This window comes from Ambystoma mexicanum, chromosome 11, assembly GCF_040938575.1.
Source record: "Ambystoma mexicanum isolate Mex_15411 chromosome 11, UKY_AmexF1_1, whole genome shotgun sequence".
Taxonomy (NCBI): domain Eukaryota; kingdom Metazoa; phylum Chordata; class Amphibia; order Caudata; family Ambystomatidae; genus Ambystoma; species Ambystoma mexicanum.
The window spans coordinates 658,358,250-658,377,838 of NC_090934.1; the positions used below are offsets into that span (position 1 = coordinate 658,358,250).

At 45.3% G+C, this 19,589-nt stretch overlaps 1 protein-coding gene across 2 annotated transcripts in view; it reads right to left on the reverse strand.

The window, feature by feature from the left end:
• The window catches only part of KIF18A (kinesin family member 18A), a 375,729-nt gene that overhangs the window by 235,139 nt on the left and 121,001 nt on the right, over nt 1-19,589 (reverse strand). For both annotated transcript variants that reach the window (XM_069623518.1, XM_069623519.1), the window contains exons 5-6: nt 14,269-14,379; nt 3,325-3,522 (exon numbers count right to left, since the gene is read on the reverse strand). In XM_069623518.1, the coding sequence (XP_069479619.1) occupies nt 3,325-3,522; nt 14,269-14,379 (309 nt within the window). The remainder of the gene's footprint in view (nt 1-3,324; nt 3,523-14,268; nt 14,380-19,589) is intronic.

Genomic DNA, 19,589 nt, shown 5'->3' on the forward strand with positions numbered 1-19,589 from the left:
ATAATATTTAAAACAAATGCCATAAAAGGCTTCTGATAACTGAAGTCCCTCAGATGGATGAATGAATGAATGTAGGGCACAACTTTACCTTCTGACAAGGTGCTTCCTAGTTACAATGCTGGACTGAATAAGAGTTTAAGAAATTTGTTTTGGTTTACATATTTTTCTAAACTGCAGGGTATGCTTATAATTCGGGCGCACTGACTAGGATACTGCTCTATAAAGAGCACCTTTCTATGGGGAGAGATGTAATAGCAAAAATTGCAATGTCCATGTTGGCTGCGCAAACATGCGTCAGAAATCCCACATTTAGTCAGCTTGGCTCTGCACATAATGCACCTGTAAAAAGACCGGCCCATGCAGACTCCAAGTTTCAGCGTCCGTGCCTCCTCTTCCCCACCCTCTGCATCCCTCCTCCAATCATTGGCCCTCCCAAATCCTTCTGTATACACACTAAACTTGCACATACACATTTTCTTTACACTACACTTACATGCAGGTTGCAGCTCTTGACTCCTACTGCACACCCACTTCTTATTGGCCCAACCAGAGCATCTACAGGTTCTGATTTTCTCTGGGGTGGGACATGGGGGCAAGTGGTCAGCATTGAGCAAAAGCACCCTAAGCACTCTAGAAGCAAAGGGGGAGAGAGGGTAAGGTGATGGTAGGGAGGGAGGAGGAAATGGCTTGGCCAGAGCCCTCTTGGAGCGGGTATGGGGCCTGTGTGATGACAGAACTTGGCCCCTCGCGATTGGAGGTGACCAAGGCTTGTGATAGGTGGAGCGCAAAGGGCAATATGTACAAGATGCCTGAAAATATGGGACCATCTCATGGCGTCACATCACCGAGGGTTCAGATGTTAAAACGGGGGATATTTAAGTGAACTCCAGATTATCACATGTATTGGCTGAAATGGCCCAAAGCCACAAAAATAAAACATGATGCTTTTCCTGATGTATTGCCATTTGCCTTACATATATTTTGTTTTGAACACCTCATCTCTCTTTCTCTATTGCAATGGTTTAGCAATGGTTGCGCCGCCAAAATGCATTTAAAACAGGGGACTACAGTGCACATTTCAGAAACCAATAATGTATTCATAAAGGATGGTTTTTTTTTCAGGGTAAGTGTACTGTCAGCTCACGCAGAAAGGCAGCAGGCCGATGTCAAATTAATGTGAATGTTTATTCGCTCCGCAGGAAGGCAAACAATCTCCTCAAATATTGATATAATGATTGAGGTACTACAAAATAATAGGCACTTTTATGTATCGTTAGGATACATGATTTTTCAGCTGAGCAATGTCGTGCAAAAGACTACAAAAAGGTTGTCAGCAGGAACATAGTTAATTCCCCTTTGAAAAAGCCACAGTGCATTTCTACTTTCAGTCAAAAACACTACATATCTGTTATTGTTCTAGAAATCTTTTGAAATAATGCAGTCACCGAATCAGATTTGCACTTATTAGGCAATACAAAAAGTACTCTAACCTCTCCTCAGCGACATGCAACTTCATCCGTTATCCCCAGTGCCTTGGCCTCTCTTACTCTCCTCAATCCTCTTCAGCCACCACTTCTCAGAGCTCCCCCTTACATTGTTCTGGCTTCTGTGATTTGTTCATTCTTGGGGTGTTCCTCCTCCACTTACATATTTATACTCCTTTCCCACTTTTGGATTGTACACTTCAATTAGCAGTTCTTCACCAGGTTTTGACCCACGATTCGCGTTCCGATTTCTATTAGCATATCAAGTAGCTGCAGTACAGATTCGAGAAGGATATAAAGAGGCTGATTTATGCAGATTCCACACTGCTCCAACCATGCCGAAAGAACGTCCAGGAAGTCCGATTCAGGGCTTTTGCTCCTAGAGTAGTTGCCAGTTTCCCAGAGATCACCGACCACTTACAAAAAAAGGACTATGACGAAAAGAAATACTCGGTACAATGAAAATTATTGGTATGGAATCACAGCATTATCTTCTAAAGTGCAAGACAGTGCATGGTCACATGTTTTGCAATGAAGCACCCAACGGGATACAAATTATGAAGTACAAGCATGCAACATGAAATTACATTTGATAAAATACATTTAGGATCCACTGAAGGTGCTTTGAAGAATTTTTCATGAAAATAACTGAAAGTCAGAGAGTCGTATATTTTGCATCCATCTTGGCACATTTTACCTGCTCTGCCGAACTAGCAACACCTTACACACTCCTGCCCCAAATTCCACTCACAGTAAGTATGAACTCTCCAAAGCATATCTGTCCCTTCCCAGATTACTCTCCAGCATTTACAAACCCATTAACAGACCAGTGTTGACACCAACTTTCCGAGGGTGTAGGATTGTTTTGTTGATGGTTTTATAGCATTAAAGGATTACAAATAGTTTACTGTTGAGGCAAACATTTCCTGCAATAGAATTAACTACATTCGTACTATGCGTTCTAATACCTCAAAGTTCTTCCCTTTTTAAACAAGGTGGAAATCTACAAGATGCTACACAAGCAATCCTGTTCTTCATTGCTCGCTAGAGACTGAAGGCGAAATTGCTTGACTTTTCTAGCAACTTCTTTGAAGTTCTATTCCCCAATCACTCCTTCCACCAACTAGCACTCTTTGCGCAATCCTACTTCCAATCGATCAGGGATATCCATGAGCGAGTGAGAGAAGTTCCCTACCCGTAGCTTTCAGCAAAGGGCTGTTCAGATCTCGAGGTAGCAAAGTGCTATTTTGCTAGCAACGACTCCCTTGTCTTAAATTCTTTTCACGGGGAAGTGTGTAGGGGACTCACTCAAGCACTTCCATCAACACAAACTGAAAAACAGATTTCCATTTCTGGCCTTTCAACATAGAGCAATCACAGTAATGACTCTGGTCTCATCATGCCGGGACTGTGCTAAAAACCTTGCATGCTGGCCTTTTCGTCAACGCTGGTCTTCTGTCGCATGCATCGCATCTAGTTAACAAGGTGGAAAAAGATTTGAGGAGATGTTCATCCAGCTTATCAGTTGAGCACCGTTTACTTTGAAAAGAATATTAAGTAGTGGTTTGTCCCTCAGTAAAATGGCAATAGTTCCCAGAGGTTGGCGAGAGCCACATAATAAAGCCACATAATAAGGCAAAGCATTGTTTTAGATGTACAGAGATCTTAACTACACAGTCACTGGACATTGCAGCATGCTTGTATTATTGGTTCCTTTCTATATAGCGCACATCATGCACAAGAGCGGTGGCTTTGCATATTCCAGATTAATCTACAGAAAAACACTGGATGATACATAAACAAAAAAAGAAAATAACAATTGTGGAGACATTATACATACCTTCGGATCCGCTAGAGCATTAATTACATTTCCGAGTGCCAGGAGAGACCGATTTATGTTGGCCCCCTCTCGAAACCGAGCACCGTTACCTTGTGTGGCACTGGCGCGCTCGGACCCCGCCAGGTCAATGAGGCACATTTTGGCAAGTCGAACATTTTGATTGATACTTGCTGCTTTGTCTTGCTGCCTCAAATAAATCTGTCAGGAGTAAATAGCATATCGATAAATCGACCATGGCTTTGCTCGTTTGCACACAACAATGATAGGCAGAGATTTCATTTTAAGTAAACACTATTAATGCGCAGAAACACAGCAGGAACATTACAACATTGGCTTGGAATGTGTTTTCATTTGCACAGGTTTTGAAGTTCATTATTCCTGCTGCTGTTGGGCAACTGAATAGGAACCAAAGAAAGGCACTGGGGCTTTCAAACACTTCTATGCGGAATTAAACTTTTGACACCACAGATCATGTGAGTGGGCCAATATACATTTTGTATACATCAGTCGTAACATTCACCTGAGCATGGTCAGTTTTTCACAGGGCCTACCCGGATTTTCAAACAATCGATAAATATCGGCACACTCATTACTCGAGCTACAAGAAAGAACATCTTTCATCACAAATGCTGCCACATCCCCCAACGTTCACTGGAGCCAAGAAACAACCTGAACAGCTTCTTCAAATAATTTAGATCACTCTAGAATACAGAATCTCAAAAACCGTATAGTTAAAGAGCTTGGCACAAAAAAGTGTGACTACCACTGCAATATACAGACCGCCTCACAAAAGTAACAAGTTACTTACCTGTAACTGTTGTTCTCCAGCGTGGGTCTGGCATGGATTCACATGCTCATGAATATTCCCCATTATCAGGCTGGGAATCCTCGGTAAAGAAAAAAATCAGTTTCAGTTTTGTTGCTGAACTGTCTTTCTCCCAATAACCAATCACTGGTCTCTGGGTCATACTGCCGCCAGCCAATGACTGCCCTCTACCCAAGTCCCTCCTCTGGCAGCCCTCTTCAGATTTGGTAGCACGTAAAGTGGCAGTAGGACCAAGAGAAGAGCCGCAGAGGGGTAGAGGAAGGGTTCGCATGTGAACCCATGCCAGACCCACGCTGGAGAAAAACAGTTACAGCATGGGGTCTGGCATGGATTCACATGTTCATGAATATAAGAATACATAGCAGTACACACATGCACAACCACGGGAGGTGGCAAGGCTCAACATTAAGCATTTCATCAACTCAACATTAAGCAACTCTCACCTCCTCACCAGGACCACCTTCAGGCGAACAGGTTGCGCAGCACTGCCTGGCCGCCTCTGGACTCCTCCCTGCAATCCCGGTCGACACAGTAGAATCTTGTGAAGGTGTGCGTCGACTTCCACGTAGCAGCCCTGCAGATGTCCAGCAGGGGTACACCAGACAAGAACACTGTGGTAGCAGCGATCGCTCTGGTCGAATGGGCTCTCGGACGGCCGGGCAACGGTCGGTTTGCCAAGCGGTGACGGTGCATGATGCAGCCGGAGTGCCATCTAGAAATGGAAGACTTCGAGAGGGCCTTCCCTTGGTTCACAGGTCCAAAGTTCACATACAGCTGTGATGTCTTCCGAAGGGTCTTTGTGCGGTCCACCTAGAACTTCAGAGCTCTAGCCACATCCAGCGAGTGCAAAGTCCTCTCGGCCGGTGACAAAGGCGACGGGAAGAAAACAGGTAACACCAAGGGCTTGTTGAGGTGGAAGTCAGACAGCACCTTGGGCATGAAGGAGGGGTGCGTCCTCAGCACTACCCTCGTTTCGTGGAATGTCAGGTATGGAGGTTTACAGGAGAGGGCCTGGATCTCTCCCACTCGTCATGCAGAGGTGATGGCCACAAGAAACGCTGTCTTCCACAATAGGAACTTCAACGGTGCCGAATGTAGAGGCTCGAATGGCGGCCCCATGAGCCTGCTCAGCACCAAGTTGAGCTACCACGCCGGGGCCGGAGCCTTCACCGGCGGGAATGACCCAAACAGTCCTTTCATGAACTCCTTCACCAGGCGATGGGACCACAGAGATGATCGCCCCGGAGTTCTGGTGTAGTGGGAAATTGCCGCTAGATGGATCTTGATGGAGGCATGAGCTAGCCCAGCCTTGGCCAGCGGCGGTAGGTATGGCAGCACTTGAGGGGCTGTAATCTGCAGAGGGTTAATCTTCTGTGCACGGCACCAGACAGAGAACCTCTTCCATTTGTGTCCATAGCACTTGAGAGTCGAGGACACTCTGGCCTTTGCAAGCACCTCCTTGCAGTCTGCCGGGATATCGTACCCTCCAAACTCTAGGGCTGCAGGAGCCAGGCCTGCAAGTTCAGCGACCCCGGGTTGTGGTGGAGGATGGCGCCTCCTTCTCTGGCGAGAAGATCTATGTCCGTCGGCAGTTTGACTGGGGGGGGGGGTGCTGACTTGTCCAGGAGGTCCGGGAACCAGCTCTGCCTCGGCCACGCTTGTGCGACGAGGATCATCCTGCACCGGGACAGTCCGAGTGGATTGATGAGTCGCAGCAGCAACGGCAACGGTGGGAATGCATACAGGAACAGGCCGTCCCAGGGGAATGAGAAGGCATCGCCCATGCTCCCCGGCTGGGGAAACCTGCTGGCGAACCTCTGGCACTTGCCGTTCATCGCCGTTGTGAATAGGTCGATTTGGGGATTATCCCATCGTTGGAATAGGAGATCCATTTGATCCTGCCGCAGTTTCCACTCGTGGCACGAGCGCAGCTCCCTGCTGAGTGATTCGGCCATGGTGTTCTTTATTCCTGCCATGGCGAAGGGTACCAGAAACATCCCTTGGGTGACGGCCCAGTGCCACAGATCCTGGGCTTCCTTGGATAAGGCTCGGGATCTGGTACCTCCCTGCTTCTGGATATAGAACATTGTGGTGGTGTAGTCGGTGAAGATCCTTACCACCTTGCCCTTGAGGGATGGAAGGAACCAGAGCTCCAGGACATTGATGTGCAGCAACCTCTCCTCTGGGAGCCAAAGGCCTCTTGCGTGGAGATCTCCGGTGTGTGCTCCCCATCCTGCCATGATCGCGAGGGCATTGGCCACTTTAATCGTCGTAGCCGCAAACGAGATGACCCGCCGTCCCATGGTGTCCAGTTTCTTCCCCTCGTCGCTCGGCGGTGAAGTCGAAGTTGAAGCCGTCGCCCCGCCGCTTTCTTCTTGGCTGCCGCAGAGACGACCAAATCCGCGGATGGTTGAGCCCTAAGGCACATGGGGGCGGAGTCCGGGACCTGGTATCGGTCTCTCTTAGCAGGAGCCATGGGCGGGTTCTTTAGGAGCGTCAGCCCCTCGTCCCAGACGTCGTCCAGTAATGGAACCGAGAGGATCGTCTTCCTCTTGGCCTTACGCCGTTGGTAGAGGAACCCTTCCTTCTTCTGCTCTTCGGGACAGAGCTGGAAAAGCTTGGATGCCCTAGCGATCATGCCGTGGAAGGAGCCAATTTCATCGGGCGGGGGAGACCGAGGGGGTGGTGAAGGAAGGTCCATTCCGTCGTCACCACAGTCGTCATCATCCGTCCCCGTCGTCGCCTTCTCAGTTCCCGTCTCCTCCCTCGGACCAGGGGAAGGAGATGAAGGCCGTGAAGGCTGGAAAGGAGTGCGGGATGTGTTCTCCTCCGCTTGCTTGGTGGAGTTTCCGATGGTCCAGGCTCCGCTGGATTGTCCGTCAGGGGTAAGGGCAACCTTGTCCTTATCTCCGTACACAAGGCCTGAATCTCCATCAAGATCGCCCCTCACTTGTCTTGTGGCATACGCACAGGCTGCGACGGAAGCAAAGGTTGGGGAGCAGGCTCCGTCCCCTCCACGGCTCTCGGTTCCTCGTCAGCACCGCCGTCCATTTCTTCGTCCGTCTCATCGGGATCCCTCCCGTATGACCGGGCCTCCTCGAACCTCTTGTTCAGGATCTTTGCGACGCCTGCCAGCTCCTCTTCAGAGGCTGAATCTGTGTCCGTAATGGCCACCGGGCCCCCCCCTCTTTTTCTGCCTGGGGTCTTACGGGGGTCTTATCGATGGGCTGAAAAGAGGATACCCTCTGCGTTGGCAGGGAAACTGTAGGCCCCGAGGTCACCTCCACTGGGGTAAGCCTCTGCAGGCTTTGCCAGGGTCGCCACGACTCCCTCGATTGAGGCCTTAACTGGGTGAATCAGGGCCTTCACGACCTTGGGCGCGCCTGAGGCCTTCACCTTGGGGGGGGGTGTAGGGGGTCACCGCCTCGCTCCCCCTCGGTTGTCTCCATCAGGATCGGCCAGGGCTTCTCCCAAAGATTTCCTGGGTTCTTCGACTTTCTCTTCCCCGAGCCAGAGCGTTGGCTCGTGGTTGATGGTGTCGGTGATAATGCGCCCTGCCTGGCAGCCGAGGAGCCCGACCGATCGGCGCTACCGGTGCCTGCGGACTCGCGGTGCTTTGCCTTCTGTTGGGCCCCCGTCGCCGGGGCGCCCTCAAAGGTCTTAGAAGACTGCTCGGACTTCGTCTTCTCACCTGCTGCTGGGCTCTTCCCTTCCAGCCAGCTGGTGAGGCAGATACGACGATCCTTCATAGTCCGTTCGGACATGTTCTTGCAAAACGCACAGTCCTTTTCCACGTGCGTTTTGTCTTTGTGAAGGCAGCAGAGACATCGAGAAAGCTCATCCTCCTTGAAAATATTCTGTAATCCGCATCCAGGGCAGCTCCTGAACAGCTTGGATCCGGGCGTCGTGTTTCATTTGTCCTGGGCAATGTCCATGCGGGGTAGGCCTCAAAGATCTTCCGGAATCCTCCAAGAAGTGAAACTCGACAAAAATTCTGCCCTTGAGGGGCATATAAAATTCCGAAACGGGTCCCCCTTGATCGTAAGTAGAAACGGTCGAGCTTGAGGCTCGATTGACCGACAAAATTAGGTTAAACTCTTTGAAAAATCGCAAAACGCAGTAAAGGCTTGAGAGCTATAGCACGAGGACTCCCAACACTTGAATGTGCGGTAAAAATCTGAAGAGGGCTGCCAGAGGAGGGGCTTAGGTAGAGGGCAGTCATTGGCTGGGGGCAGTATGACCCAGAGACCAGTGATTGGTTATTGGGAGAAAGACAGTTCAGAAATGAAACTGAAACTGATTTTTTCTTTACCGAGGATTCGCAGCCTGACGACGGGGAATATTCATGAGCATGTGAATCCATGCCAGACCCCATGCTGGAGAACCAAATTTCCAGAAACCACTGTGAATGGGGTTTCTAAAATATTAGTAGTCCAACACCACCTCACTCTACTCTACGGTGAGACTTCAATCTCTGGATGCAAAAGGAGGACAATGGTGCTACAAAATCACTTTCAGCAAACCTGAGTGCCCTGAACCTCAAGCAGCTAGCAAGAGGACCTATGGCGGGCATCGAAATAAAGGTTGGATAAGCAGAAGCTAAAAGTAGTTCCTGGGTATCCAGCATTAACCAATGACCAGGAGCTACCACAGAGGAACAAGGAGCTACAACATGGTGTTCCGCAAATCCAAATGCCACATAAGATGCAGAAATATAATTGTGTCCATTATTTATGACCCCTTATACTTGAACTGTAATAAAGAGGAGTTTTAATGTTGATTTCTAATTTGTCCAAAATGCACAGACTTAAATTGACATGGTGCGTTTACTCTGCATCAGTTGGCCTGGGAAGAGAAAAGTAGCTCCTGGTAGCTGTTGGTTTCAAGCTAACCAGGAGCTAAATAGCTCCCAGCACCACTCAATTTCGAACCCTGGCTTACGGACAGAGCCATAAATGAGGTCTCCTCACCACCGTTTCATCCCCTTCACCGTTTCATCCCCAAGCTCTTACCTTTAGGGGACCAGCTTGCCATCCTTTTCACTCAAGCTGCATCACTACCAAGCCTTACAAATGCTCCCCCAATATAGACCAGGACCTTAAAGGACAACAACCTTGGTGTGCTCCTCGAGAAACACGAAGAGTGCTGCTGAACTCTTCTAACAACTTCACAACTGTCAGGCATGGGTATAAAAAAAAAAAAATAAATATAAAAAAAAAAAAAGCATTCTGGACCCAAAGACCTTTGAATACTCACAAAAGAAGCCAGTCGCTAAATGGCTCGCCGCCAAACTCGAACCAACTCAAGAAAGAAGAAACCTGAAGTGAAAACTACTTACCAACAGACAAAATGACATACCACCAACAACTCCAGATGTACAGTGCCGAAACGATATATGTAATAACGTTCACTAAATGCACTGTATTGAGCCTGCATAACATGGCCAAAAGAAAATGCCCAACATTATCCCAGAATTTAAAAACACTTCAGCTTGCAACACACCGTGTCCCAACTCTTCTCAAGTCGCTGCAGCCCACTTCAGCAACAAAACGGGACAGATTACAGACCATCTAAACAAGAAAATACCAACCAAACGAAACCCCAGTGTTAAGAGGTTAGTGAGATTTGTCTACAGTTCTGTAGAGAGGGATGTAAAACCATATAACCAAATGGAAAAACAGGGTTCCAACCAAAAGGTAGACCAAGTCTCTCTAAAATAGTAGATGCAGCTTCAACATTATTTTTCTGCAGCTCAGAGACACTTGCATTGACATGGCCTTGAAACACTTGTGTATAGGCGCGTTATAAATACAGTATATCATTCGCAAGGACACTGCATTCTACAAGGACCCACAAGAGACATTGGGCCTCATTATGAGTCCAGCGGTAACCGTGCCGAAAAAACCATCAGACTACCACCGGACCCGTATTACCATTCCGCCTCTGTGATTCCCGGAATCACTGGGGCATTAGGACCCATAGGACTCCATGGGGATGGGGGACAATGGAAACACTGGTTCCGTCTATGACTGAGCCGGTGTTTCCATTTGCGCCTGCAGGCGGGTGGCGTTACTCCCGCCAGGTCAGACCTGGTGGGAGTGACACCTCCCGCCTGCAGGACTCTTAATCGGCCGCTTCGGAAAGAACGGTGGCAGCATTTTTACCACCACCGTTCTTTCCAGACCGGCAGGGTCGTAATGAGGCTCATTGAGTCTTTGGACAGGCTCTTTAGATCACATGGGCGTAAGAAAAGGGTAAATCCCAATTTTTTGTTGAAGGGTGATTGAGCTGAAATGGGGACTAATTTGAAAAGTGTCAACAGCACGCAAAAAAAGAGCTCAATTACCCCTCTTTTAGTCCACAAAACATATGGATCAGGGACAAGGAGAGAGAACTGATGGATTATCTATCTGAAGGTCACATAGAACACACATTATTTTCCAAAGAGTAAGCAAAGAAAAAACACATATTTTAATAGATTTAGATTGAATAACACAAATATATATGGTTGGTGCTTTCCACAAGTCACCTCACAACACTCAAAGCAAATTAAAGAACACAAATGTTAAAAGGTCCAGCAAAAACACACATTCTACTAGTGGTGTCTAAATTTAGTATAGTGACAATTATGATAGATCACCTTAACAAAATATTTTCCAAAACCTAATTGTCTAGCTATATTTGGGGGGGGACATACTCTCACTGCACAGCATAAGAATTTTAGTGCTGCATAAAAACACATTCATTGTCGTGTCTAGATGTCTACATATGTTTCAGCACACATTAGCATCAACACCATCCCTGGTGTTCTGCTGTTTTAGTTGTGGCCCTCTTCAGGACGGTATATTGTTTTTCAGATTGACAACAGTTAAAAAAACAAATCCCCAGATTTTTCACAGTTTTTTTCGTGCTGCAAAGAATGGAAATGCGAGATTTGTGTTAGTGCTTGGTCTAAAGTGCATTCGCAATTAAAAACTCTTTTGGAAACAGTTTGTGTGACTTGGACACTTTTGTCGTCCAAATCTCAACTTTTCACTGACCTTTATATGCTCTTGTGGTTGGACTAAAGGTTGGTTTCTATAACAAGGGAAGTGGAAAATCACTCCCTTTTTCATAGATTACGTTGTGCAGCAGACTGATTCTGTGCTACTTTTGCAAACAATGCGCAATTTGTATCAGCCATCGTGCCATTGGGATTGGGATTATTTTCTTTCTTTCATCAAGGAGTTTCTTTAGCATGTATATAAAAAGGTCGTATTTTGGTTTTTGCAAATAGTTTTTTGGTATATATGGTGACGCAGGTCATCTAGCATATTTACTGACCTTTCATTTCTTTGGCAGTTTATTAGTCAAAAATGGCGCTGGATCGTTGGACAGTTTCAAACTTGACCAGTACACAGTCTCTCAAGTAGATGCTGTTTTTTTCCGTCGTTCCCACCAGCCTAAAAAGACAAAAAGTGGGAGGGACGTGAGGAAGATTCTTTCTTAGTTCCTTGTGGGATTAGCATACATTTTTACACGGCATACAGCTTTTTGTGTACCTCAATTTCCGCTTTGAAAGTCGCGGGTGTTCAGAATCCGAGTTAGTTTACCTTGCGGATGATTTTACTGGGTTCGGGAGTCTCTCGATGCACTGCAGCTCCTCTCTGTCTACACGCGGGAAAAACAATTCGTCTTGCTCCGTGCCACGGATGAGTTATCCTGTTCCGTGTTCGCATGTCACGTGTCTGCCCATTCCGTGTCTAGTCCACGTCATTCTTTTTAGTCAGGTTTGCGTCTGGATCGCGCGGCCATCTTGGGAAGGTGTGGGTGCATTGCAAGCACTTGATGGATACTACTGATGTTTCATATGTCCCGAGTATTTTGCTGCACTATGTTCCAAGGAGTACTGCAATATACGTAGTTACATCTTCTTATTGACATTAGTCGCTTCTTCTAATGATATCAGATGGCCCTTGCAGTGACTAATGAGTGTTTCCTTATTAAGACACCTTCGTGTTTGTGATGTTCCGCCTTATTTTGTGAGTTATATATGACGCTGTTTGTTGGAAAAAATGCTTTAAGAGCAGAACGCATTATGAATTTGCCATAAGTAAGGAGCTGTCAGACCATGACATGCATATTTTCCCCGATCATGATGAGAGATTTATCTGATCAATGTGCTGGATCAGTTTGTCGTTTGAGATGTTGGAGCTTCTTAAAAGAATATCCCCCACTCTAGCACTGTATTTAACCCATTTTTCACTGTGTCCAAATCAAAAATCCATTTTTGTTCACATTTCCGGAGTGCTAGATCACGGTCTCCTCCTCTTTTTGAAATTTGGACTGTTTGGATAATGAACCAGAACATTTCACATGGTTTATGCTTCAAACGAAGGTAATGGGCAACAAGGGGTTTGTTTGGTGTTTGATTTCTGATGTTTGTGCGATGTTCCCCTATGTGTATTTTTATATGTCTTTCTGTTTTGCCAATGTAGAAGAGTTGGCAAGGACATTGAATTGCGTATACTACCCATTGGGAGCTACAATTTGTGAATGATTTTAGTTGCCAGTGTCTTCCTTTCAGGTTGACATTTTTCATATTTTTTGTTAGTGAACAGACCGAACAATTACCACACCTGAAGTGTCCCATTACAGGTGGTAGGTCCCAGAGTGTTTTCTGTGTATTCGCTTTGTTAGGTGCCTGGGGATACGTGTGAACCAGATTGTCTCTCAGGTTTTTTTTTGTCTAAGTCACACAAACTGTTTCCAAAAGAGTTTTTAATTGCGAATGCACTTTAGACCATGCACGAACACAAATCTTGCATTTCCATTCTTTGCAGAAAAATCTGGGGATTTGTTTTTTGAACTGTTGTCAATCTGAAAAACAATATACCGTCCTGAAGAGGGCCACAACTAAAACAGCAGAACACCAGGGATGGTGTTGATGCTAATGTGTGCCGAAACATATGTAGACATCTAGACACGACAATGAATGTGTTTTTATGCAGCACTAAAATTCTTATGCTGTGCAGTGAGAGTATGTCCCCCCAAATATAGCTAGACAATTAGGTTTTGGAAAATATTTTGTTAAGATGATCTATCATAATTGTCACTATACTAACTTTAGACACCACTAGTAGAATATGTGTTTTTGCTGGACTTTTTAACATTTGTGTTCTTTAATTTGCTTTGAGTGTTGTGAGGTGACTTGTGGAAAGCACCAACCATATATATTTGTGTGTTATTCAATCTAAATCTATTAAAATATGTGTTTTTACTTTGGTTACTCTTTGGAAAATAATATGTGTTCTATGTGACCTTCAGATAGATAATCTGTCAGTTCTCTCCCCTTGTCCCTGAACCATATGTTTGGTGGACGAAAAGATGGGTAATTCATTCACATGACAAGCAAGCCTCGAAGATCTTAACTGCTTCTTTGGGGAGGTGATCACATCTATTTTCTAAAGGAATCAATGCTCACGTTGGGAGTGGCAAGGTGAGCGATTGCTTTCGAATTGTGTTGCTAAAATGATGTTCTGTGAGCACAATGACTTATCAGTAGATCCTAGGAGTCTGGAGAAACAGGAGCATAGAATGAACCTGCACGAGGAAGAACTGCACACACAAATATTAAACTAAACTGGATTTACCAGGATTCAACAGTAAACTAAATAAGACTATGCGTTCTTGGGCGTTATTTAGAAAAACCGTGACTCCTGTATTTTGCAGCAAAGATGCACAGTAAATAAGCTTTCGGAACATTAGAGCACAATTCCATGAATTTTAATGCTGACATAACGCACACCTGGAAAACCTTTTTCAACTAATATGTTGCTGGTTTCTTTCTGCATTGGCAAAAGCTTTCATAAAAGAGCAACAAGCTGACATTTTGTCATAGATGTACCAAATACGGTTACATGAAAAGACTAGTTGCTCATCGCAATAGAATACTTAATGGGAAAAAGCAGCAGCCTGGGACTTCCAATTAGAGGGGAATTCATCAAGTATCCTTGTGAACCGTAGACCGAGTAGATTTTCGTGCATTTTGGTAAAATTGTTAAGGAACAAAGCTTTCAGGCAATCAATATTTCCTCTGATGGACCAACATCAAGCACTAATTCTACAGTTGTGCTTACCTGCAAAACAGCATGAGAGCGGGAGGACGTGGCATTCATATCAGTGGGGTGCTGCGTTCTATTTTTGTTTCCATAATCTAACATTTGGAGGATCTCCTCTGCAGATTTCGGCTAAGCGGGATTGATACAGCACAACAGATAATTAGTTAATTTAACAGGCACAGATATTTTTCAAAATAATCTTTTAGGCATTTTCATTTCTGATGCTACACAAACATTTAAAGCATGTTTCTAATTAATTATCATTCCTACGACAAGCAGGAGCATCACTGTTGGTTTTTAGGAAGGTGGAAAGGGTCCTTGAAAGCATGAGACTACATGAACTAAAATGTATGACATTTTACTCACTGGACAGCCTGAAACGTACAGTTAAGTACGTTCATGTTACTGTAAGATTGTTCTGGTTCTCTTCGGGCCAAGGCAATTGCAAACCAAAACAGAAGGGTAGACTGATGGGTTTCAAAATGTAGTGTGCCGACTAAACCACTCGAAAATTGTACTTATCGAAGCAGTTTAAAATTCAAAATCCAAAAGTCATTATGTGTTGCGACAGCAACTCAAGCCTTCAAACACAAATGTAAAAAAATATATTAAACTCAAACATTCAAATTAACACTTGGACAAGATTATTCAAAATGAAGTGGAAGATAAAATGATATCTTCTATTCGGCTAGATAATGTTTATTCAGCAATGCAAAACAATTCTAGAACAGGCCTATGAATCAATTACACGAACTCTGATACTGTGGGCCAATTCCTTCATTAAGAGCCCTACATAGAGCAACCACCCAGGAACACGGTCAGCCCCCAATGCAAATCTGAAGATGGGAATGTACAACCACGCAGGGTTCTCCAGATGGGTCTGTGCTCTTAGAAGGTAGCTTACCTTACATCTCCCTCTGTATGCAGACCAACGACAATGAAGGGCAATCCAAGACCGAATTCTTCTAGGGCCCCTAAACGTTTTGCTTTCCCCCACTATATTTTTGTATCACCAACCTCTCTTTGGTGGCCAAAGGGACACCCCCTCCCATTGCAACCCTTTTTATTTGCTTAGTGCATCTGCAGCACCCCATTTGCGCCCTAAGGTGATTAGATTTAGGGAGTGGGCTGATGGCAGCTTCAATTTAACTTTGCTAGGGGTAATAGCCATTTCACTGCATTGTATTTTTTTGTTTGCCATTGGGGTATCAATGCATTATTTTAAGTTCTGTTATCTGCCAATTTGTATTTCAGGGCTTCCTTTGGTCAGAGCAACTATAACGTAAGCCTAAAATATGTATTTTGATCATATATGCTGTTTGTGACCCCACATGCCAGTTTCTGTATTGGTTCTAACTGGTTTAGACAAGGTTAGGTCCCTGGGCTCTTCCCCCTCATCCTGTGGAGGTAGTTCGGGTTAAGTGGGAGTCCTGAGTGCAAATCAGAATAATTGGCCACCTTGATCCTTCTTCTTAGCCACCTTTAGTGATTGGGGGGCTGGCTTTCTCCAGTTCCCCCCTCTCTGTCTGAGCTTTCTCACCCTGGAACTTGAATGCAGGAGGTTTGCCGATGTGTTGGAAGAGAACACTGCTGTTTTCCTGCCGGTTCAGCCATTCTAAGCCCTCACATGGCCATACTGGCTGGATGTAGTGGTTTGGGCATATACCAGTTAGGGGTTTCTGCATTAAGAAGAATAGGCCAAGCTTCCTGGGTCCTCCTGCTGACTACACTTTGGTGTTTAGTCTAGCCTTCCTAGATGAGATAGTCTCCAGGCCATTTGAATGCTGCCTACCATTTTCCGCCAGGGTCTTTTGCCTTGCATTAAGTAGCTGCAGTCGCATTTAGTCTTTCTGAGTCACCTCATTCACCATGGAACGACTTTACTTTCCCTGACAAGCCACCAGCATATTTGCTAGGTCCCCTAGTCTTCCCCAAGTCTTCCATAGCATGTTTTCTACTGCTAGCTAGAGGGCCTCTATTATTGGAAAGCTATTTGGTCCTCCTTTTGGTAGTCTGATTGTTGACCAAGGGTTAAATTCCCTATGCACTACATCAGTGTAAAACGCACATAGGAAGAAGCATGTACTTGCCTGGGTCGTTTAGTCTCACTGGAACAGTTGACGCCAAATCTGCTGCTGTGATTTCTTACCCATGATCCTGGGACAGTCACCCTCAGGGGTCCCCTTGGTTGAGGTAATAACTCTCTAGTAGCTAGTCTGACTATTTCCAATCGACTAACATTGGGGGACTTTCCGTAGGTTTTTCAACCACACTCTGGATCTCTTCATTGGGATCGTCTCATCTTCACCGGAGTAGTTTGCTGGCAAATCCACACCTCTGAAGCAACGTAACCTAATTTTCCCACACACACGGATGGCCTACTGACTTTGTGCTGTTGACTTCTATAGAACTTTCTACTCACCTTGGAACTCTCCTCTCCTACAGTGATTTTTGGGGCGCTTAACTGCCCTTGGAAATGTTTCCTGGACTCATCTGGTGTGCAGGAGGTTCTACGCCCATGATGGCTTGTATAGTACTGTTTCTATGTTCATTCTTTGGCCGTTTTTTTCACTGCACTTTTTGCAGAAAGAAATTGAATATTTTTTTATTTGGGGGTGCGGGAGCCTCCCCTATTTATCCATTTACACCACCCCACCCTACCCCAACCCCTTATATGCCCACCCACCACCCCCCATATTTTTCGATGTTTTTTCAGCAAACATTTTTCAGCAAAAAAGTACAGCAGAAAAAAAGCGGGATAAATGAAAGTTATACCATAGTACTTACTATGTAAGTACTATGCTACCTCTAAGCTACCTCAGGGTTTGCCGCGCGATATAAATAATAAACATGTGTTTTTAATGTATTATTTTTCAAAAACGTTTATTTTAAGTCAACGTACTGTGGGTACAGGAAGAACATAAATAACAAGCACAGTCCAGACAGTTCTGGCGACAGAGGAGCATGTGAGATAAATTAAAATACAGAATGAAACAAAGCCCAGCTTCCCCCACTTCTCCCGCAGTCCTCGACGACCTATTTGCCTCCCCCAAGATTAAGCAGCTTCACAATGTTGGAAAATGCTGCACAAGGGGGCCTGATCACAATCGCAGGGTAAGTCTGTGCAAAGTCAATAAATGGTGTACAGACAGAGACATACTTTGCATAGCTCCCTTCGCACAGTGCTGTGATCTGGTCAGCAACTACAATGTCCCAGACCTTAACCCACCACATCTGGGCAACCGGCCCATCAACGGGCTTCCAGCTTCGAGCTGTAGTCAGTTTCGCAGCTAGAACAAAATGACCAATTAATGTGGCCATTGGACCATTAAGGGGAAATCATCCAGCACCTGCGTCACCCAAAATTACACCTGTGGGTCCATGGGAAGTGACAGCCCTGTAATATCCTTTGTTTTAGAGAGCACCTCCTTCCAGAAGAGGCCCAATTTAGGACACAACCATACCATGTGAAAATAAGTGCCCACAGCATCAAAGGTAAAGACGTGAGACAGCTGTGCGGCTAGATTATAGCGAAAGACATCAGGGACCCCCCAGGCCACCCACACCCACTGCGCTCAACAGTACCTTTTTAGGTATTCTGGCGCGTTGGTTCCCCCAGATACATTTAAAGATCCTTCCCTGGAGTATGCAGAGATCAGATTGCTGGATTCTCAGCGGCAATGCAGAGCATAGAAAAAGCAGGCGCAGAATCAAATTCATTTGGACCGCTGTGGTGCAACCAAACCAAGATATTAAAGTGGTCACTCAGTGGTCTATTTTTACTCAACTCTGATGCAAACAAAGTCACAGCTGACATTACTTGCATCCTAGAATAAAGACAGCTAGTATAAACAGAAACCATAACAGTACGGCTTCCAATGCCAACAACAACAAAACTATTGCAGCACCATCAAAAGAAACAGCCAAAATACTGTGCTCTGTTTAAATTCAGCAACAACTGGAGCAAATTGCTATGCAAATGTAGCAATCAATCTTCTATTCCCATTGCCACGAATTGTGGACAGTATTTACTTAAATGTCTAAAACCAGTTGTCTTTCATACGCTTATTGTACAAAGAAACACCACTAACAACCCTGACACTATCTACAGTGTCTCAGGTTTAAGACAGGCATTGGACTACTGTGCAGGAATCGTTAAATTCACCATAAACACATTGAAAGATCAACAAGAATGCTTAATTACTTACTACAAGTACTATAAAACAAAAGCATCTGCATAAATAAAATCTTTCAAATTTCACATACGTGAAAACATCCATGCACTCTGTGCAACCATGTTTCACAGAAGCAGATCCCTAATTAACGATTTGTGTATGTATCTATAGCAAATTGTAATTCAATTCCATTTCAACAGCTTCTCCAAAATGCAAATCATGGCATATTATGCTCTTTTTGTAATTCAGAAAATCACATACAAATAGATGCACATGTGCAATATGCAATATTTATTTATTTTATTGTGCATTTGTTAGGTGCTTATACAACAAGTAAATGTGTTTCAAAGCGCCCACATGGCGACAGGGAGGGGACATAGGATTGGAAAAAGAAAAAGAAAAACAATGTATACACAGGAGTTAAGGAGCCAAACTTACTATGCCTTGGGAGTATTCAGAAAGTGCAAGTGCAGAGAGAGAGAAGGGGGAAGAGGGAGTGGGGGTAAGGGCTGGAGTGTCTGTGCTCTTGGGTGAGCAGCAGATGTAAGTGGCAAATAAGTGCAAGGGAGCATAGAGCTGAAATAAGTGCAGGCCTACAATGGTGTAGGCCAGTGGGTGCTGAGGCAAGTGCTGTGTGTGAGCAGAAGCCCAGGCAATTGGTTGTGGGAGGGCAGGACCCCGAGGACACAAGGGCCTTGGTCACCAATCACAGCAACCGAGGTTAGCAGGTGAGGGAAGGATGAAGTGAAAAGGAAAGTCTTCAGGAGCTTCTGGAATTTGAGGAGGTCCGACTCGAGACGAAGAGGAAGGGGGAGGTTGTTCCACAGGAGAGAGCAAACAGAAGCAAGAGATTGGACTTGGCCCTCTGTTTCGCAAAACGCTTCACACACAGTTGGTTAGGGAGGAACGTAGGTAGAGGTCTGGAGGGAGAATATTTAGTAATCGCGAGTTGCAGATAGCGTGGTCCCCGGCCACAGGCAGCATTGTGGATGATGCAGAGGGATTTGAATTTAATCTGATGGCACTAAAAATAACTGTAAACTGACCAACTTTACAAACAGCCAAGTATCTCTTGGCAAGAAAACCTTCACAACAGTAGTCATAGTTTACCACTCTGGTGCCATAACCACTTCAGGCAACTATACTGCATATATGAAAAAAAGA